General features: G+C 39.7%; 1 protein-coding gene across 2 annotated transcripts in view; it reads left to right on the top strand.

Moving 5' to 3' along the window:
* Positions 1–264: 264 nt before the first annotated feature.
* Positions 265–23,788, top strand: part of LOC119650635 (serine protease easter-like) — a 31,231-nt gene continuing 7,707 nt past the window's right edge. Inside the window, exon 1 of one of the 2 annotated variants that reach the window (XM_038053556.1) lies at positions 265–502. In XM_038053556.1, coding sequence (XP_037909484.1) covers positions 445–502 — 58 coding nt within the window. In that variant the 5' untranslated portion in view covers positions 265–444. The remainder of the gene's footprint in view (positions 503–23,788) is intronic. The other variant, XM_038053555.1, reaches the window with a different exon arrangement.

Here is a 23,788-nt window from a genome sequence, read left to right as displayed (position 1 = left end):
CAGCGGCCACGGTTTCGGATTGCGAAATGTTTATTTGTCATAAGCAATCTGCAACGAGACGATAGGAGTTAATGTTACCAACAACAGTGAATTGCAAACCCTAGCCAACAATGGAAGAGATATTGATCATGTGAGAAACTCACTCGCGCTGTGTATTTAATAAGCTTTGATGAAGTCGATTACCATATATCCAAGAATTACTAGTGTTGAGCTAAGCTTGAGGCTGACTTGCTTTGATTCTACTGAAGACGCTCGAACAGCCGTTGGGAAGTATCTGATAGTTAGTATGACGATAAGCGCGGAATAAGTCGGTTTGCATACGCTCTTAACTCTGGTAGTTTGAATTATTGTTAGTAAGTGGTGCCATCGTGATCAGAACAGTAAACAGTGACCGGGTTCGCTAGAAGGTCGCGCTTTTTTCGCGGAAACGTTCGAAATAGAGTCATGGCTTCGTTTTTGTTGTATTTTGTGGGTGTTCTTACAGTAAACCTAATATGTGCCCGTAAGTTTGCAAATTTGATTTCTATCTTGTTATTCCATCACATACATAATACAGATCGCGCTTCACATTTCACAACGTACCTAAACATTGACCTCTGATCGTTCCTCCTATAATTAAACATGCGATAAGGTGGTCTGCTTTCAGCTGTAGAATTATCTGTGCTTGTATTAATAACCTTGCTTTGAAATTGTTGCTTGACAAGAGAAGCAATTAATGGTTCAGCCAGCTTCTAGCATCTCAAATGATGTCCGAAGAGTTTTATTCTCCTTGTTTCAACGGTAAGTGGACTCGTATCGGAAAACAACATTATCCTTGTATGCGGTGTGCGTACGATAATCAACAAGGTAAAGGTGATTCACTACACCTCTCGGTCGAAATGTCGCCTCAAATGCAAACTCTACATGGATTACATTGAACTGAGCAAATGAGAAATGTCTACATACCCTCCAAGTAAACCCCCGGCACCGGAAAGATGTTTCACCAGTTAGCGTCGCAATCTTTTGAGATAGACCGGTTTGGTCATTAATATGTTTCATGTATTTAAATAGTAATTATTTAAGGGGATCTTCTACTTGTATAAATAGTATTGCTATAATTTTGAATCCCATAGAGTTTCTGTATTGAACAATATTCTACAAAAGATACATTTTTTATCTATATATGTAAACTTCACCGTGCTGCGAAGATAAGTTAATTCTGATTTCTTGTTCTCAAACTGTGCTGTCTATATAAACTGCTAGACAATTCAGTTACAAATGACTGAGGATGCACCAAACTTAACGCAAAAAGAAGCATTGCCGCTTTTATCAAATTTTATATATAATTTCTCTGTGATAAAACACATGTACATTTCCACTCAGGTGAAGTCAAAGTTTCTTGTAATTACTGTATATATGTATTAGAAACGAGCGAGATAGGGACAATCTCTAATAGAAGTTTTGATTCCTAAATGAAAAAATATAAATATTTCGCTGACAATTCCCCAAAGAATGTGCAGACAATAACAGTCTAACTTGATCTTCGTCTCGATAGCTGGCTAGATCTAGCTTCGATAGTCAGGACCCCTAACTTTTCTAGAGGTATTTTACGGAAACCTTTAAATAAAAAATAGTAATTACCAAGTTTACTAACACATACTAGGCACCGATACTTTTTTTTCTTTATAACACCAGGAACAACTGATGCATTGCCATCATTTTAAAGGACAATAAAGAATTGTATTAGTGAAGAAGAATATTTACAACATTATGAACTATTAAACGTTATTTGTTGCAATATCTGAACGGCCGCTCATTAATTATGGGTAATGGTACTTTTCTTGTGGTTGTCGAGTAATGGAATACACAATTAGATTGACGAATAAAGATAATGGCAAACCAAACCTTCCTTAAATTCAGAATTTGTAATGAGAATGAATAGCCATTGCATAAGTAATGGAGCTTTTGATTATACTCGTAAAATGATATAGGTTTCTTTTTCTAGCTAATCTAGCTTTTGAAACATCACTGATGCTTCTTCGCTATATGTTTCAATTTAAAACTAGTAATGACTAAAGTGATTTGGCGGTATTCAGTAGACTATCATGGGTGACCAGAATCGACAAAGAGGGGGGAGCTATCCCAAAAGCCGAAAAAGTTGGCGAAATTAACATTGAAATCCCTCTCGTAAATGTAGCTTGCACGCCTCTGTGCTAGACAGATTCGAAAATGGAGAAGGGAGGGGTCATATTGAACATTTCAACCCCTTACGTGTTATTTTAAAAGAGTCTTCCCTTGTGCCGGATCCGAGATCGGTTTTTTTGCCATCAATTGTATCCAGATATACAAAGTGTAGAATATTTGGGTAAAGTGAATTTTCGATATTGCGATATTCGGAAATTACAGTGCTAAACAGGTAAAGTGTCAGGTTTATGTTGATGGTTGGAATGAGGCGCGAATTTACCGGTCCGAACGAAGGCCAAATGACTTTCCTAAAAGAGAAAAAAATTGAAGCCAAGGTCTTACACATTTTTTTGAAAAAAACTGCGGGTTAATGGACCAGGCATAAGAGTTTTATGGTCAGTCAAAATTTTATTGTTAACAATCACATTTTAATTTTTAAATACGTTTTTCTCGAAACTGCATTTTGAAAATCGGATACCACCATAGCTCAAAATCTATCTAACGAAATTCTTTGAAATTTTCACGACTTATTTAGAACGTATTTCTACGGTTAGCAAACTAGGATAACTGAGATTCCTCCGGTGTCTTTTCCGCATATTTAATATGGTTGACATTTAGCCCTTGGTGGTGTATAGCATGCGAACCACTTCTACGCACCATCGGGTGGGGTACCTGAAATGCCCTTCAGTTCCCGCCAAGACTTCCCGAGACACTCGCACTCCTCCTCGAATATTCTGCGGAAAGAGCCCTTACGGTGACCCACACTTCGGCCATCTTGAGAGAGAGGATTCCACTGCATGGTGTAGCTCGCAATGCAATTATCGCCCCTCCTTAAAGTGTGACCTATCCACTCCCCCTTTCGTCTTCCGATCACAGTGCGTATGGGTGGCAGGCCTGTGCGCCGATCAAATTCTTGGTTTAAGATAGTGTCAGGCACACCGAAGACACGACGCAGCCAGGTGTAGACGAAAGCTTGGAGCTTTTGGATAACAGTGGAATTCACTGTCCAGGTGCTACTCCCATATTGCAACACAGAAATAACAATAACGGTGCCGCTGTCCGCAGAAACCGCGGTTGGTCGTTATACAAATTAATCGACGTTTTCATTGCTGCCCATAAATGCAGATAGGTTGAGTGCGATGATCTGTCAGACTGGAAACCATGATTTTGTTGGTGTTTAACTTTAGCTCAACCCTACTTGCCTCTCTTTCCAAATTTAGAACAATTTAGTCTAGCTCATGGCCCGGTGGGAGACCAAACAGATGACATTAGCGTGATCGAAGTGTTAGAGGAAAGATATCATCGTCTATTGAATTACTCTACGCCCTGCGGACAAGGCACCATGAAGAACGTCACCGATAACAAGAAGAAATATTATCGGTGACTGGATGCAACCCTGCGGACTCCGAATTCGATCTCGAACGTGACATTTTGCATCATCATTTGTCGCTTTGATAGTAGCTATTAGTTTCTTCGGAATGTACCTCCTGCGAAGAGCACGCGAGATAGACTTCCTATTCACGCTGTTGAAAGTTTTCTCGAAATCTATAAAGAGCAGGTACAGCGAACATCTAAACTCCACGCACTGTTCCAAAATGATCGGTAGGGTGTTGATATGGTCAATGCTTGCTCTGTGTCGATTAAGTTTTCCAAACGATTATTTTAGCTATTATTTTTGCTACGGCAGGCACCACGCAGATTTTCTTCCAATTGTTACACCCCAAACGGGTCCCCTTGTTTCGAATTGATCACCCCCTCCTTTCACTGGGAAAGGTCTGGGATTGTCAAGATTTCCGTACTAGTGGAAGTAGTAGATCTGCAGAAATTTCAGGTGCAGCGGGGAGACCGTTAAGTGAGTGAGTACATTGGTGGCTGGAATGATTTCTGTTCTGCTTGGAGGAACAGTCCGTATTTGCAAATTATGGTGGCTTGCCATTTTGTCCACAAGAGGAGGAACTTCATATCATCTCAGCCATGATGACGAGTGGAAGGGTCGACCGTTAACGTCCTTCACAGTATCTTTGAAAGGTTTGCGACCATATACAAGTTCTTTCGTGATGCGCTATGCACTTCTGAAATAATTGCGTTTTGCGGGATCTTCCGCTTCCCTAACCAGCGCAAGAGCAAATTTCTTTTTATCGTGGCACACATTACGTTGAACTTCTCGGGATTTCGCACAGTATCGGAGTAGCATCACGCCCACCATCACTCATAGCCGTCAACAGAGCCTTCAACCCTTCCAATTCATCAATCCGCTTCCACACGAAAGAAGACCAAAAGAGCCGCCCAATACCCATCGATATTCTCAGACAGATTACTCCTACTATCGAGCGGTAGCTGGATGATACAAGTAGTCGATGTTGAACTTGGGTGGCTGTAGCTCCCCAACCTTGCCAGAAATGGCGGACACAACACGCAAGCGAACGTAAGCGACCATCAGATGGTGATCCCTTTCGAGGAAGTCTCTTATTCCGTATGTCCAGGAGACAACTCCTAAATCCACTGCAGATTATAAAGTGGTCAATCTGATTACTCGTACGGTGTCGGTCAATTGAAAGTCAACTGCCCTTTTGGCAGGCTCTATGCTTGAACAATGTACCATCAGTGGAGAGGTAGTGCAAATTAGCTGATTAAGATGAGCAGAACGCCTTCTAGCGTGGTACTCAAAAAACACGACGGATGGACACGGTTGAAAATATTAATAAACATGTGTGTATTTATTCAGTTCATAAAAAAATAAAATCTAGAGGGAATATCCACGATCACATCCTCAAGCGATGCTTTTTCTACCTTAACTATTCATGGCCCGGCCTATGGGATTCTCAGCCTGCCTTGGCATCCTAAGGCCATTAAAATGGAGGAGGACCCTTAACTACTCGACCTTACTAACTCGATCGCCCACAGCTATTAACGGTTGGTATACACAGATTTTCTTATTAAAACGGATCGTTGCTTCTATCATAAAGAAATGCCCAAAGTTTACATAAAATATCTTGTTAATGTTTCAATAGAGCAATTAGCAATTATATAAAATGCCGCTGAAAATATTATTTTTACCTTTTCAGCTTCAGAAGTTAATTAAATATCCAAAACTTGCCAAAAATCTTATTCAGAATATGCCAAAACATGAATATTCGAAGCAATATTGTATGCATGATCCTTCTTCAGATGCTTCTTAGCCTGTAATCCGCACTAAAAACATGGGACTATTGATAGGAGGCGGCACAAAGAGCCCGCATATATTATAGAAAACAGCAGGTCACGAACAACCGGTATGCTTTCGACGGAATCAGGAGCAGACACAGAAGGACGACAAGTATGAAGCACCGTGCTATCACTTTCTATGCGCTTTTTGCGATTCTTCATTAACAAGTTTACAACTGCAACCACAATTCCGCAGCATCAATGACCCACAGGACATGCAAATTTTGCAACTTTTCCTCCTATCTGGAAATAAAAGCCAAATGAATTTCCAGTATATAGCATAAGCAGATCTGTCACTGACCCATGCAACGTATGGTGAAAGCAACAATTAAAAACGTTAATGATCATTTTGGAATGTTAGAGAGCTTCTTTATTAAAATTGCTTGCTGGTTCAACTGCATCGGATAAATCTCATTATCACCATTGCCACCTAAACTTATCGTCCCAGCCTTTTACATATGTATACGACCGTATCTTTATTCTCAAGGAGGCAACAATCCACCAGCACTTTTTAGACTGAAATATTTAAAAGTGTTCAGCTCCATACTATCAGCAGCACTGTCTAGATACACGAATTCTTGAACGCTGGAAACTGTGCGATGGTACGTGAAACTAGAGGCTTACCTTAGTAGTAACTTGCACGTTTATGCCCACAACCGGGATATACTTCTCTCATCTCGAAAGTTGCTCCTCACTGGGGATGAATGATCAACTGGTAACACCCAGAATGACAATATGAACAGATCTGCAACTACATGTTAGTTATGTCGCTGAAAATATAGTGGCCAATATCTTTCGCCTAACTGCCATCGACCTCTGTTCGACGAAATAGTCTTTACTTCTCTCACTGAAACCCAATTTTCCTCCTCTAAGCCATGTGAATCTTGGACGAGCCACTTATCCACCACTTTGTAAATGAGAAAATCATTTGTTAAGTTGCTCGTTATTGTGTATAAGTGGCTCAGGTTGACACCCTTAAAGGGTAACGTCAGTGAAGAATTTTGCAAGAATTTTTAAGGTTTTGTGTGAAACAAAACCTTATTAGAATCGAGACGGTGTCTGTCTGTCCGTCTGTCCGTCTGTCTGTCTGTCTGTCTGTCTGTCTGTCTGTCTGTCTGTCTGTCTGTCTGTCTGTCACACCCGATTTATTCGGAAACGGCTGGACCGATTGTCACGAAAATTGGTGAGAGTATGTAATCTGGTGATCCCTTTACATGCAGTAAGTGGCGCCATCTTATGTTAAGTTTAAGGGGGGGCTCCCCATACATGTGAATGGAGGGTGCAAATTTTTTTTTCACAGAATGTAGCCATGTAGGGTATCAAATGAAAGGTCTCAATTAGTGCTTTTCGAATCTGGTTCAATATTTGATATTAGATGAAACATAGGGGAGTGAGGGTTCAAAATATGACCCACAAAAAGTGTAACAGGTCTCGTTCTCAGAACCTATCCAACCGAAAAATCTAAAAAAAATCACAGTGGTGCATCTCTACGAAATCTAGGCCTCAAAATATATCCGGTTCCGATATCTGCACAAGTAAAGTTAATAATAGTATATTTCCACATTTTAGAAATTTACCCGGCACCCCCCTTATGTTCATCCCAGAAGTACGAAATTTGGCATGCGTGTAATAAAGAATATATTGCACAGTGTGGTCAAGTTTGAAGAAAATCCAACTATTATTAACAAAGTTATAGGGGGTGAAACTTTACAATTTTTTGTGAATTTCGTTCACTCTACAACCCGCATGACGTCATCATCACATATCAATTCGTCAATATCACAACGAAATGAGTTCTTACGAATTGGGTCGCAGACAATTATTTTGCTTTAGTTTTTTAGTTATTTGTCAACCAGACATGTGTGTATGTAGGTATATAATATATGCGTGCTAATGAACTTTGCGGGTAGTGCCTAATTCAGTTAGATATAAGACGTAAATCGGAAATATGGGTACGATAAATTACGTGCATATATGTGTACAGTAGGTAATAGGCAGTTTGTTTGTTTAGGGTGAGCGTGATATCTATGGCTCTAATATATACGTATGTCTCGTAGTTTGGAAAAATATGAAGGATTATGTTGGATTTGTAGCTATATACGGACAGAAAAATGTGCCTCTCTTACATAAGATGAACACAAAACCTTTATACCCGAAGCGCGAGCTTCCGGTATTCCGACTTGTTTATAGGCTGCTTTGAAGTTTGAAGAATGTTTTTTAATCTAGTTATACTGAGTGTCGCAGAGCACCTCAAATTCGACAGGCTTCAGGGGAATTGCTCCAGTCGCGCCATCTTGACATATACCTTTAGAAAAATTTACTGCAATATACTTAAATATATGCGTAACAACGCCTGCCACTTATATTTCTCTTCCTTTACAGTGGTCTTACCTCCTAATGACAATCTGGAAAGGCCTGTGACTACGTGATGATTGCCTCATAATCCGTCACCAAAGAGATTATTATTTACATAAACCTCTATATACTCTCTTGACCACTGCGATCTTCGGACACAGATTGGTTTAAGGACTCCGTGACTAGAACAGCGGTACTGGTTTATATTGTGTCGTAGCTTAGCATTCATACCAGTGGATGCGAGATCTATCTAACACTTCTGCCTTTTACAATCCGTGTAGTGAAAAAGCTACTATTTCAAGGCATAATATAGTGCTTCATAGGAATTCAGTCAAGATACGTCACCTATTATCTACACTATGATTTTCATTGTATCTTTTCTTCAAGATATATGATTGCCATAAACCTCTGGCGTAAGACGTCAAGTTGATGAAAGCTTAGAGCTTTCGAGTACTTTACTTTCCATGCGCTATTCCCTTATAGCCGATCAACGAGAGCATTGGCGCGAAACAGCTTCAACGTGATGATTCTGTTGAGTTATTTGCATTTACAGATTTTGGACATAAGAGCGAAGACACATTTAACACTGTTAGTATCTAGAATGACATCAAGTTCGGTGCCACCCCCAGCAGAAAAAACGCTGCCTGGATATACAAACTGATCGATACCTTGAAACTTCTGCCCGCTAATGCAATAGGAAAAGTGCGATTACCCGTCAAACTGAGAACCTTGGTTTCTTTGGTATTTGTCTTGAGTTCGATCCTGCTTGTCTCTTTCTCCAAGTCTAGAGCCATTTGGTCTAGGTTCATGACTCGGTGAGAGAGCAAGCAGATGTCGTTAGCATAGTCGAGGTGTCTTTTAATTAAGACAGTATAAAGAACGTCACTGATAATGAGAAGAGGTGCCAAGATGATGCAGTACGCGACATTTTGCATTATCGTTCTGATAGAAGCTATTATTTTGTTCGAAATGCATGTGTTGGCTATTCCAAATACACTCCTGTTGAAGCTGTGAAGTGGCGTTCCACAAATGGTGTTCTTTGTTATCGACGCATAAACGAATGTCTCAAATCTGAAATTTATCGCAATGTCGTCCGTCCTGCGGCCCGCTATGGTTCTGAGTGTTGACCGACTATAAAAGACAATGAGCGACGTCTTGCGTTAATGGAGACAAAGATGCCGCGTTGGACTAGTGGCGTGGCACATTTTGGTGACATCTGCAACGAGGATATCCGCGAACGATATGGGGTTGCACCGATCGTCGAAAAATTGCAAGAAAGGCGTCTTCGATGGGATGGTCACGTAATTCGAGGTAATGGGAATTCACTTGCCAAGATTGGTTTGAACATCGAAGTCGATGGTAAACGACCAAAAGGCCGGCCGAAACAACGGTGGTTTGATACGCTGGATGTGGATTTAAAACCCTTGCGATTGCATCCAGAATAGGCATTTGGTAGAGCCAAACTGCGAAATCGAGCGCGACGAGCTGATGCCTCTTGCAAACGGGACAAAGGCTGAAAAAAAGAAGAAGACTGCCTGTTGAAGCTGTCGAAGGAAGATCGATGAAGAGCAGATGGATCGGGGATCTAAACTCCGCACATTCTTCCACAATGATCCAATGTGGTTCATATTCTCCCGTATAGGAGCAGCGGAAAGCAGACTGCTCTGCCGATAAAGCCTTCGAGCTAGTATTTTCACGATGGTAGGAAACAACCGTCCAGTTGTTGCACTCAGAAAGTGGATCCTTCTTGGGAATCTTAACGATCATCAACCCCTCCCCGCCCCGTCGTCTTTACACCGTTTGATGGCAAAAATGATTTCGCTTTTGTTTTGTAGATAGTTCATAGCCGCATGTTACGGTGGCTTGCCATATCATCCACAAGAGGTAGAACTTCATCTGTACAAGTGAGAAGAGAAAAGACTTGAATTATTCTTCTTCGTGGATGAAAAGCTTGTCTTAAGTACGCTCATCGAGACAAGAGGGTAAGGGGCGTTTCCCATCGGCCTCGAAGTTTAGAAACAGTTTAATAAACATGAATTGTTTGATTTATATATATGAGCTACGATAGATTTCGACATAATCGATGGAATAAAATAGATTTCGAAATAAAATTGTTGAGTTAGGGGAATATGAAGATGTAGAGAGGCATCTCTACTTTAGAATTAATCAAGGCAATGAACTCTGTTGGCATCTACACACCAGCATGGTGCTGAATGAATGTAATGGAACAAATCAGTTGCTCAGTATAGAAAGTAACCTATTCAAACCATACTGTATTTGGGAATTAGTTGCTATATTCTTCTGTGTTTCCCTTTGATATAAAAAATTTAGATAGAATTAAAAAACTAAAACTAAAACGAAGCCATTTCGTTTGATATCCAACTAGACAATATTCATCTGAAACGAATTAAGATCCTCGTTTCGCAATCTTTCCGGTATTCTGATAAAACAGTGCCCGTAATTACCACACATATTCATGCACAAAAGCCTGTTGAATAGTCTATATACAAACATTATTATAGATACAGGTGATTTGTAGATACAGGTGTTTTAGATAGTTTCTTATGTATTTGGATTCTGCGAGAAATGATGATGTTCAAATTTTCTTAGGGTTCGACAAAGTAAGAATTTTAAATGTCCATACTTTTCGTTTACCAGTACGAGGGTACACAGAAGTTGTTAAAAACGTTAAATGATTCCGGATTGTTTTAATCAAAACAAAAGAGTTTTAAACATTTTCCTTCTTCGTTTTTGGTCTGGCAAAGTGTGTATCAATACTGGATTTGACCGTTTTGAAATTAAAACCGGCTTGTCATTCCAGATTTGCGTCTTGAAGAGATTTCAGGTTGTACTAGTTAACGAGAACATTTTATTTATTCATGCATCATACGCCATCAATAATTCTGGTGCATCTTAAATTTAACCTTGGCTTTAGATTCATCAAGTCCAACAATCAGTTTAGAATGTAATTAAGCCAGACAAATTCCACATTCATTATTCTAGCTTCAGTGAAATTGGATGTTCAATAATATAGATCTGCATACATACATACATGTTTGCTTATGAGTATGAAGAGGGTTTACTTGGTTTCTGAAGATTGCAGTAATCCCACAAAAGTTCAAATGAAAATTCATTTTAGTATCCAAGGACAACGACAGTAACTAAATAACGTTTCTACATTCCTAGAATACGAAATACACGCTCTTAAATAAATAATACATATTACACATGTAGTTATCCCTGCAGCTCCTCAGCAGTTTCCCACAGATTTTAAACCAGAAGCACATTTCCTTAACTGCAGTATGGTTCATTTATAGATAAATCATGTGGATCGAAAAACTGGTTTCTACCGTCCAACAGTTTTATTAACAATGAATTACCAAGTTGTCCTAGAATATGTTCAATAGCAAAGACACAAATTGCTTCAATTATTGAATATTATGCAGGGAACTTCTTCAATCTTGTGGAAGATACGCATTCGCTTAAGGGGCTACATACAGCTGCAGTGATTGATATTACAACATTTCCTCCATTTTTTTCAGACAGTTTAGTAAATGTTTATTGAAAAATTGTTAGCCAAATCGATTAAACTACATTGTGGGGTGCTCTTAAAAGTTTTTTATAAAAAAAAAAATTAAAAGTGGGGGATCTACAGCTGTTTTTCATGAGCTAGTCGCTGAATGAAGGATTTGTGAAAATTGTGATTTTTAAATAAAATGGCGAAGGGTTATAACAAAACGTTTACATTTGTTGGGTAGGTTTAGGTTTGTTAGGAGTTGTTGAATTTACAATTTCCCTATCTAAAAAAAAATTTTAGAATTGAAAATTTTCCGGTTAGCGACTAGTTGTTGTCATAATAAAAAAGTAGTATAAAGCAGAACCAGAAAAAGTTAACTTAAAGCAGATACAAACATGCTCGACGCTTCGGGTATAAAGGTTTTGTGTTTATCTTATGTGAGAAGTTTCCTATGCACGTTTTTCTATTCGTACCTAGCTGAAAATTCAAAATAGTCCTTAATATAGTCCCAAACTACAACACATATATCATAAACTTAAAAGTAAGATATTCACATGCTTTCTGCGGTTCAGATGAGCCCAGTTAAATGAGGATGATGTCATACGCGTTTTAGAGTGCAATCAATTCATATAAAATACAAAACTTTCACTTTTTATAACTTTGTTAATAATAGTTGCATTTTTTTCAAACTTCCTATTTTGTTTTGTTTCACACAAAATCTCAATAAAAAGTCAAAAAAGAGCAAACATCTCTTGTCTTTGAATTTTCATTTTGCCCCCATCTAAGAAATTGTATTCATCGACAGTAAATTATAGGAGGATTTTCAAGTAAATTCCTAAGATAGAGTAATATACTATTATTAATTTTATTTTAGCAGATATCGGAATGGGATGCATTTTGAGGCCTCGACTTTGTATAGATGCATTATTGTGATTATTTTCAGATTTTTCGGTTGGATTAGTTCTGGGAACGAGATCTGTTTCATTTTGTGTAACACACATTTTAAGTCCTAACTCCCCTGTGTTTCACCCTGTATAAAACCATTTTCGAAAAGTACTAATTAAGCCCTTTCATTTGATGCCCCTGCGATAAAAACTTTTGCAAGTGTAGTGGTTCACAGACCACATATTCTCGCTAACATTCGTGATCATAGCTCCAGCCGTTTGGGAGTAAATCTTTTGTGACAAATGGACAGATCGATAGATAGACAGGCGGACAGAGGGACAGACAGACATCGAACCGTTTTTGGTAAAAATGTTTCACTTGAATGTCAATTATTCTCGTTAAATATGACATCATCATTTTATTTCCACGGCTTAACATGCGGCCTAAACTTCATATCAGTGCATCGTTCGGAATTTTTTCAGATTTTTGAGTTGGGTAGTTTCCGAAAATGAGTCCTGTCTTACTTTAAGTTTGCAGATTTTGACCCCATACTCGTCCACACTAATTGAGATCTTGGATTTGATGGCCCATATAGATACAAAAATCCCGCCTTGGCATGGTTGGGGAACTTCAAAACGTTAAAAACACGAAGATTAGTATCAGACTAATTTCCAATTAAAAGTTAAAACGAAGCGATTCCGTTTCTCTCTATGTATGTAATATCCTATAAAAAACAATTAAATAAGAAAATTTGTATACATATGTTAAAATTCGAAAACAATTGGGTAAACACCGTATGGAAGAGGATGATCCAGCCCGGAAAGTTTATAAGGTCAATATCTATGGTAGGAAAAGAAGACGAGGCAGACCCTGCGATGCGATGGCGAATTGGAATTGGTGGACCTCTGCGCAAAACCGGGATGTCTGGAGTTCCTTATTAAGGCGGCCTAGACCGGATTCCGGTTGTTGCGCCGTTGATGATGATGGAACACCGAATTTTGGGTGGAGCATAGGTGGCGATTTTTTCTTTAGAAATTAAAATGGCTTTGGCAGCTGAAGGGTTAAGTAATCGAAAAAAATATTTAACATTTTTTGCTTAGGATTGCATTCAAAATCGCCTGGCACGGAGCTGCTCCGGTAATTTTGAAACGCCCTGAATACGTGGAGGATATAAAAGGGAATTGTCCAACTGCTTTTTAATATGCAAATTTTGCATGTTTACAAGCCTTTATCTTTCACCTAGCTTTCTGACAATACTTGCCCTACATTTGTGGGTTTTTGCTGGATATCTACTTGACATTTGTAACAACCCGCCAAAATCTTAGTCTTCCATTAGACCTTCTGAAAGCCCGGCTGTTCATCATCATCAACGGCACAACAACCGGTATCCGGTCTAGGCCTAGGAACTCGAGACACCTCAGTTTTGCGCCGAGGTCTACCAATTCTACCAAAGCTGTCTGGCGTCCTGACCTATGCCATCGTTCCATCTCAGGAAGGATCTATCTCGTCTTCTTTTTCTACCATAGATATTGATCTTATAGACTTTCCGGACTGGATCATCCTCATCCATACGGATTGAATGACTCGTCCACCGTAACCTGTTGAGCCGGATTTTATCCACAACCAGACGGTCGTGATATCGCCCATAGATTTCGTCGTTATGTAGGCTACGGAATCGTCCATCCTAATGTAGGAGCCAAAAATTCTTCGGAGGATTCTTCTCTCGAACGCGGCCAAGAGTTCGCAATTTTTCTTGCTAAGAATTCAGGTTTCCGAGGAATACATATGGACTGGGAAGATCATAGTCTTGACATTTCGAGCGAAATAGTTTTTGCAAGCTGAAATAGGCTTTGTTGGCTGCCAGCAATCGTGCGCGAATTTCATCGTTATTGCTGTTATCACTTGCGATTTTCAACCCTAGATAGGAGAAATTTCCAACGGTCTGAAAGTTGTAGTCTCCTATCTCCATTGTTTTCGTTTGGCCAGTGCGATTCGGTGTTGTTCGTTCTTTGCTTTTTGGCGCTATGCTATGTGCCGCCTGAGATCTCACGCCGCCTGCTCGATCTGGATGAAGGTAGACTGTACATCTCCCGCATTTACATCTGAATTACTTTCTCCAGGACGCATGATAGTGCATCCCCTCCGGCTGTTGCTTCAAGCAGTTTATTAGCATATACTCAAAGAGGGGGGCATTAATTAATGTCCGACAGTTGGCAACGAGGCATTATCTGTCTCAAACATAAAAAGGGAGATATCACACAGTGCAACAATTATAGAGGTATCACGTTGCTGAGTACTATCTATAAGATATTCTTCCTTATCTTACAACGCCGGGTAGACCCATACGCCCAGAACATCATCCACGCATACCAAAGAGACTCTACTACCGGCACTGTTGGAATATGGCCATCAGTTGTATCACTTCTTCATCACCTGCCAAGCTGAGAATGATGAAATAGCCAAGTTAAAATTGTACACGCCATTCAACATGCCCTATTATATGTTAAGTCCTTTTTAACCTGGAACAAGTGGGGATACCGGAAGCTTAGCGCTTCGGGTATAAAGGTTTTATGTTCATCTTAGGTGAAAAACTCTCTACGCTCGATTTTCCATTCGTACATTGGTAAGAATATAAAATATTCCTCCATATTTGCCAGATTCCTTATAGTACATATCAACGACATAAATACTGTGTTCATTCTAAATAAACAAACGTTGCCCATTACCGCATGAGGATGCATTCATATAATATGTGTTCACGCATTTCCACTTTATTCCGTGCACAAAAGTTGCATATATGTCCGTAAACTAAAAACCACTCGTAACAAGGTAGATATCGACACATGTTTATTATATTGGTTACTACCCGCGAGATTTATTAGTACATACATATACATACACATGGTTACCTCCAATAATTGGCACTGATACGCAAATAACTAAAACAAGCCAAAAAATTAAAAGTAAAACATCCCCATGGATTCCGCGTTTCATATAAGTTCACTATATATGATGATGACGTCATACACATCTTAGGGTGCAATAAATTTACCTGAAATGCGAAACTTCGACCTCCTTTAACTGTAACTATTAATAATAGTTGGATTGCGTTCAAAATTTTCAGAATTATGTCCTATATTATCGCCTATGCTGACGCCAAATTTTGCACTTTATTTCTGCAGATATCGTAACGGGATGTATGAGGCCTAGATTTCATATAGGTTTATCACTGTGAGTTTTTCCAGATGTTTCGGTTGGATAGGTTCTGAGAACGAGACCTGCTTCACTTTTTGGAACACACATTTTCAGTTCCCCCTGTCCTATGCTTCACTCAATATCAGAAATGCGATCATTTCCGAAAAGTACTAACTGAGCCATTTCAGTTGATATCCCACATGATCATATTCTGTGAAAAAACTTTGTATCCCCCTTTCGCATGTATGGGAAGCCTTCTTCAACACAAAATGGCGCCACTCGCTGTACATAGCCACATAGGCACACGTGTTCTCACCAAATCTCGTGACAATTTGTTCAGACGTTTCCAAGTAAATCGGGTATGACAGATATGGCCTATGTTGACGTTATTGACATTATGGGAAGAGCACACGAGGCGTACAAACTTCATCCAGATCAAGCAGACGGTGCGAAATCTTTGGAGGAAAATGAAATACATGGTGGCAACGTCAGCACCAAAAACCAACCTACCAACAACATCAAATCGCACTATATGAGTGAGCTTTGGGCTCTTAACAACAAGAAAACTTGCGAACTTTTGGCTGCGTTCGAGAGGAGAATTCTCTGAAGAATTTTCGACCCCCTATATGAGGATGGATGATCGCGTAGTTTATATGACAACGAAATCTATGAGGGATATCACGACCGTCACGTTGAACAGTTTGCGTTGGGCGAGTCACTTAATCCGTATAGGTGAGAAAGATGCAGCCCGGAAAGTCCATAAGGCCCATATCTATGGTGGAAAAAGAAGACCAGGCACACACTGCCTCAGGTGGAACCACGGCGTAGGCCAAGACGCCAGTCAGCTTTTAGGAATATAGAATTGACGGGCCTTGGCGCGAAATAATAATTAATATTTGCATCAAGTGACATTTGCCTTACCTACCCGATGAGACACCAATATAACACAGGGACATTGAGACTATACGTAGTGATTCTTTCCTCCTCCTTTCTCAAACAGTGAGAGTATGTGGATAGATATTTCGAGCAAACTTTTGTTAACAGTTCAAGGATTATACCTATTGAAGCGTTCTATTCAGACACATTAACTCTGCAGATGTTACGTGACTGTGTCCGCAGAAATCAATGTCCAATTAATGCTCATTCTTCTTTCTAATATCGTGGAATTGGATAATTTGTTCAAGGAGAGTAGTTTCCGCTTGAAAATGCATGACTGTGTTGTGTTCTGGGCTTATATTCCCAGTCAGGTAATATCCATTGGTTTACCGTGTTGAACATTTCTCCCTTGTGCGGTATTGATTGTGAGAGTATAAGCATTGAAATATGATAACCTGTGTTGCCTCAAAAAATTCACAGGAAAGATGAACAAACAAATAATAATGCAAAAGGCATAAATCATTCAGCTTTGATTAGGTTTGACGGTTTTTAACGTGGCCCTTTAAGAGATCTCTTGTGGAATCTGAACTATTCGACTAGATGGTCTGCTAACACCATTTCAATTAATACAAGCAACTGCTGGAAAGATTTGAGTCACAATCGTAAGGAATAATTATAAATTGTCCACATTCTATTAGGATTGATTTTAAAATTTAAATATTAGTGCGTCGGCATATGCCTCAAATATCTAAGAATAAACTAAGAGATATTTTCTAAAAATACCTGGGGAAATGATTGAGTAACCAGTCCAAAAGGATTTATCCATTAGTCATCGTTTGAAAATGGAGAATATCCACACAAATCAGAAATATAAACTCCTAAGCATCATTCAAGTTTGGTTTGTTGAATTATTCATGTAGAGAGCATCTACGCGTAAATAATTATATTTAAATTAGGAAATGAGATACTCTTTGATATAATAACTGGCATTGGACTTGTAAAAAAGTTTGTTTTCCAAAGCAATGCTGTCTTAGGGCACCTTAAAGATGAACTCTGCTCAAAGATTAGCACCTAATTGGTGTGTCTGGTTGGTTGCTTTCATGATGGCAAGTGAATATTCAAGGAACGTCTTTAATATATATTTTTACGTTTTTTACCCCTCTTTGGCTGAATTTTAAATTCAGGTGATTTCAGGTACTTATTTAATGGTTTTGAATTCGACTACAGAAACCGAGCACAGGCTCAAGAACAGCGGAAGCCAGATTGTTGCATCCAAGGTCAAGTTGATTCGTAAAAGTTATTGTATAATATTTCCTTCAAGAAATGGTTTTCAAGTTGAAGGTCTTCCCAGCTCTACAGACACAACATTCCAATGATTCATTGTATTTTCACAACTCTTTTCTATTATTTCCCAGAAATTTAAAATTAATAATTTTCAACCAATTTAATTAGAACTCCTGGCATGCGAGACGGGCAAATTGTATTGTGTTACTTTACTTAGTTGGATAAATTGTTGGAAAAAAAATGTGTAACTAAATTTATTTAAATTCATTTACTATGAAGCGAAAACTTGATAAATTATACTACTCTTATTTGAATTGACGATTATTTAAATTGCACTGAATTATGGGTTGTGGGTTACAATTGTAGTTTTTTAATTTGAATAAATATAAGCTGCGCTAGTCCCCATAAAAGAAGCAATGGTTAATGGAATGAATTATTCATAAAAGTGCAAGCTTATTTCCTGTAACCAGTGATAGTCACATATTTTATGAACGATAGTGGTAAATAAATAATCAAGGAATTTTGATTTTGCTATTTTACAAAAAAAAGTATGTCTTATGCGCTGCACATCTCAACTAGCACCAGGATGGGGCTTGAAATCCAATACAACTAAAGACGAAATAAAAAACCTTCACGGTCAGATCGCGAAACGCTACGAAAACCGGAAAGCAGATGCTTCAGGTGGTTAATGGTGGTGATTGTTTTTTTTATGTATAATAATTTATGTGCAAAATTGTTCCGTTTATATGAAGCTAAAATTCAATATCTACTATTTTCCACGACGACTGCTAAATGGAAAATAGTTCGTTAAGTCAACTTGCGTTGGCATCCGACAAGAGTAGAACGCTTTTGAAAGTACACAATTAAAATAGATAGAAAAAGTAAAGTAGCCACTATATTTATTACTCCACATTTTCGCCATCATCGGCATAACAACCGACGTTAGGACCTGCTCGCAACATCTCGATTTTGCGCCGAAGTCCAGTTCTTCTCCATCCCTGCTTCTGAGTTAGGGTTTGACATGTCTTGTCTGGGCTTTTCACCAATGCGGACTTGCAGAGAGATTTCATCCACAACCAAATGGTTTGCTTGTGAGTTGGGACTTTAGATTTTTTTTTGTGAAAAAATAGATAAAGGTATAAATACGAATTTTTTACCATATATTTATTAATATCTTAAGCTCCAAAAAAGGTATTTTTCTGCGCTGTGATCATCTTAAGGAAAACATACCGGAAGCTCGCGCTTCGGTTATAAAGGTTTTGTGTTCATCTTATGTAAGAAATTTCAACGCACATTTTTCTGTCCGAATATAACTACAAATCCAACATAATCCTTCATATTTTTCCAAACTACGAGACATACGTACATATTACAGGCATAGATATTACGCTCACCCTAAACAAGCAAACTGCCTATTTCCGAATACTGTACGCATATATGCACCTATATAAATTGATCGTACCCATATATCCGATTTACTTCTTATATCTATTTGAATTAGGCACGCAAAGTTCATTAGCACGCATATATTATATACCTACATGCACACATGTCTGGTTGACGAATAACTAACAAACTAAAACAAAATAATTCTCTGCGACCCAATTCATAAAAACCCATTTCGTTGTGGTATTGACTAATTGATATGTAATGATGACGTCATGCAGGTTGTAGAGTGCACGAAATTCACAAAAAATTGTAGTTTCACCCCCTAACACTTTGTTAATAATAATTGGATTTTCTTCAAACTTGACCAAACTGTGCACTATGTTCGTCATTACACGCACGCCAAATTTTGTACTTCTGGTACTTCTGGGACGAACATGAGGGGGGTGCCGGGTAAATTTCTAAAATGTGGAAATATACTATTATTAACTTTATTTGTGCAGATATCGGAACCGGATATATTTTGAGGCCTAGATTTCATAGAGATGCACCACTGTGATTTTTTTCAGATTTTTCAGTTGGATAGGTTCTGAGAACGAGACCTGTTACACTTTTTGGGGGTCATATTTTGAGCCCTCACTCCCCTATGTTTCACACAACATCAAATATTGAAGCAGTTTCGAAAAGTACTAATTGAGACCTTTCATTTGATATCCCACATGACTACATTCTGTGAAAAAAAAATTTGCACCCTCCATTCACATGTATGGGGAGGCTCCCTTAAACTTAACAAAAGATGTCGCCACTTACTGCATGTAAAGGGAACACCAGATTACATACTCTCACCAATTTTCGTGACAATCGGTCTAGCCGTTTCCAAATAAATCGGGTGTGACAGACAGACGGACAGACAGACACCGTCTCGATTCTAATAAGGTTTTGTTTCACACAAAACCTTAAAAATGTAACCAGCATGTTAACGTGCGGACTTAAACACAGTCCGCAAACTAGGATTATTAGAAAATATTGAAAGCTAAATTTTTGGTGCTTTCATCATCAACATCATCGGCGCAACAACTGGTATCCGGTCTGGGCCTGTCTTAATAAGGAACTCCAGACATCCCGGTTTTGCGCCGAGGTCCACCAATTCGATATCCCTAAAAGCTGTCTGGCGTTCTGACCCACGCCATCGCTTCATCTCAGCCATGGTCTGCCTCGTCTTCGTTTTCAACCCTAGATACTGCCTTTGTAGACTTTCCAGGCTGGATCATTCCCATCCATACCGATTAAGTGACCCGCCCATCGTAACCTATTGAGCCGGATTTTATCCACAACCTGACGCCCATGGTATTGCTCATAGATTTCGTCGTTATGTAGGTTACGGAATCGTCTATCCTCATGTAGGGGGCCAAAACTTCTTCCAGGATTCTTCTCTCGAACGCGGCCAAGAGTTCGCAATTCTTCTTGTTAAGAACCCAAGTCTCCGAGGAATACATGAGGACTGGCAAGATTGTTTTGTACAGTAAAAGCTTTGACCCTATGGTGAGACGTTTCGAGCGGAAAAGTTTTTGTAAGCTGAAATAGACTCTGTTGGCTGCCAACAACCGTGCGCGGATTTCATTATCGTAGCTGTTATCGGTTGACATTTTCGACCCTAGTTAGGAGAAATTATCAACGGTCTCAAAGTTGTAGTCTCCAATCTTTATTCTTTTCGTTTGACCAGTGCGGTTCGATGTTGTTGGTTGGTTGGTTTTTGGTGCTGACGATGCCACCATATATTATATTTTGTCTTGCCTTCATTGATGTGCTATGCTATCATAGCCGGTTTTAAAGTCGATGAAAAGATGGTACAACTGATGTCCATATTCCAACAGTTTTTCCATCGCTTGCCGCATAGAGAAAATCTGATCTCTTGCTGATTTGCCTGGCGTGAAGTCTCTTTGGTATAGGCCAATGTTGTTTTGGGCATATGAGGCTATCCGGCCTAACAAGATAGTCGATATAATTGCTGCACTGTGTGATATCTTCCTTTTTATGTATGAGTCAGATAACGCCTCGTTGTCAATAGTTAGACATTGATTCGCTGTCCCATACCTTAAGCACAAGTTGATGAAGCGCTTGGTGTAGCTGGTCGCCTCCATATTTAACTAATTCGGCTGTAATTCTATCGGCTCTTGGCGACTTATGATTTTTAAGCCAATGAATTGCACGAACTGTTTCTCCTATACTTGGTGGCGGCAGTATTTGTCCGTCGTCTTCAGTTGGCGCAAATCGTCATTTCTTTATCGTTGCCGGGTTCGCCGTTGTAAAGTCCATCCCGTCCGAGGCTTCTTTCGTGGCTGCGTAACATCGGTTTTCCGTGTAGGGTTGTCAGCCCTACCCAACTCCCAACCTGGAGGACCAGTTGGTATATTTCGTCCCGTTTTTAGGCGCGGGGGACTCGCCTTCATCCTTCTCCGTCTGTAGTTTTTCATAAAGAAAGAACTGGAGGAGAACGGAGGTGGAGATGAGGTTTGGTAGTAGAGCTGTTGGTGTTGGTTGAGCAGGCGTTTCGCAAGTTTTATGCTCCATCGTGGGTACCAATCCACGTTTCGCTCTGGGACCTATACTACCCTTTGACCGCCTTTTTGATGCATTGTTAAACTTTTTTTCTGTAAGTTTTGGTGTTTTTTCAAGGGAATTATGTAGAAATATGTTCTGAATAAGTCGTGAAAATTTCAAAGAATTTTGTTGGATAGATTTTAGAATATGGTGGCAGCAGATTTTCAAGTTGCAGTTTCGAGACAAACACATTTAAAAAGTCGAATGCCATTTTTAACCATAAAATCTTAACTGACCATTAAGACGAGGCAGACCCTGCCTGAGATGGAACGATGGCGTAGGTCAGGACGCCAGACAGCTTTTAGGGACATCGAATAGGTGGACCTCGGCGGAAAGCCGGGATGTCTGGAGTTCCTTATTAAGGCGGGCCTAGACCGGATACCGGTTGTTGCGCCGTTGATGATGATGATGACCATTAATCTGCTGTACCTGGTCCATAAAGCTTAGGTTTCTTGAAGAAACACATGTAAAGCCTTGACTTCAATTCTTATGGTTTTAGCGAAGTCATTCGAACGTCATTTGGACCGATAAATATGTGCTTTATTACGACGATCGATGCAAACCTGGCATGCGACATTTTATCTGTTTAGCACTCTAATTTCCGAACGACTCCGAATATCAACAAATCACAGTTGATGCAAAAAAATCGATTCCTTGGATCCGCCACATGGGATGATCCCCTTAAGAATACGCTCGAAGTCTGCCCTACTTGTCGTAAGATGTGACTAAAAGAAATAGAAATTTGTACGCTAGCAACGCTACGCTTATGGCAACGTGCTTCTGTAATCTGGAAAGATTTTTGTTAACAGACGCGAATCCTCTGTTGGGCTATTTCTGATAGCTTTTAGAAAGCGAGCTCTTCTGACCTGGGAGCCGATTTGAGACAGGATTCTGACTGGACAGTCCATTTTAAGGATCATCACAATTTGCTATGCACCAACGAAGACTTTCGATATAATGTAGAATGATTTCTACTCGCAATTACACACAGGTTATGAGAGGCTTCCTAAAAGTGCCATTGTCATCGTGACGCGTTAAACGAATGCCAACGTGAGCTCTGACAACAACTTGCTCAAATATGTGATGGGGAACCACGGTCTTGGCGACCGTAACGATATTAGTGCATGGTTTGAGGATTTTCACAGCCTTGTCATCAGTGGCACAATGTTCGAGCACAAAGCTTACCATAAGGTCAGTTGGATGTTAACTGACCAACACCGTACAACCAATTAGGCTGACCACTTTGCAATGTGTCCGGATAGCTGAGTGGTTAGAGCACAAGGCTGTCGTACGGAAGATCGCGGTTCAAACCTCACTGGTGGAATCGTGATTTGACGTCGGATACCAGTTGAATCAGCCATGAGTGAGTATCTGAGTCAAATCAGGGTAATAATCTCGGGCGAGCGCAATGTTGACCACATTGCCTCCTACAGTCTACTGTGTTGTACTGTTACGGTCTTGAATGAAGTGCTCTAACACACTTCAAGGTCCTGATCCAATATGGATTGTTGCGCCAACGATTATTATTATTATTAGTTTGCAATCAGCAGCAGATTTAAGAGTTGTCTTCTGGATGCGCGCAACATGAGAGGCGCCTCGAAAGGGATCACTATCTGATCTTGCGTGCTGCGTGCGTTACTGCTCGCAGGTTTGGAGAGCTACGACCCCCAAGTTCACTTCGATCACTCCAATACCTTGTGAAATTCCTGGAAGTTAAGGGTTTGAGCATGATAATGTGAGGGATGCATGCGATCTTCCTGGCGTTGCAAAGATAATAGCTAAAATAATCTTGAAACGTGTCAAAAAAACATCTTGAAAATTTAATCGACGTAGAGTAGGATGGTCTCCGCTCCAGATCGTTCTCCATTGTCCAAACCAATATTTTACGGATCATTTTGGAGCAGCGCGCGGAGTTAGATCTTCGGTTCGCCTGTTCTTCTTCGATTTCGAGAAAGTTATTGACAGCGTATATCTGCCGTACTCTACGCCAAAGGGACATTCTGGAGAAGCTAACTGCTATTTTAACACAGCGAGATATGATGGTGCAAAGTCACAGAAGAATTTAAGGCCAAAAGCGTAGTTCGTCAGGGTTGCATCTTGTTACTCATATGTCGGTTCACGGACCTTGGCCAAATGGATTTGGAAGGAGAGGCAAGTAGAGTTATACTGAAGATAAACAGCATGAAAATCAAGGTTCTCAGTATTACACGTCATCGCACCCTCCCGGCGCCGATCCGGGAAGGGTTGTTTCTGCCAACGGCGGCATTGTCATTCGATGTCATTCGACCCGTTAACTGCTCTAGATCTTGCTGCCTTGTCTAA

Source organism: Hermetia illucens, chromosome 3, assembly GCF_905115235.1.
Source record: "Hermetia illucens chromosome 3, iHerIll2.2.curated.20191125, whole genome shotgun sequence".
Lineage (NCBI taxonomy): Eukaryota > Metazoa > Arthropoda > Insecta > Diptera > Stratiomyidae > Hermetia > Hermetia illucens.
This window is presented reverse-complemented; position numbering and strand designations above follow the sequence as displayed.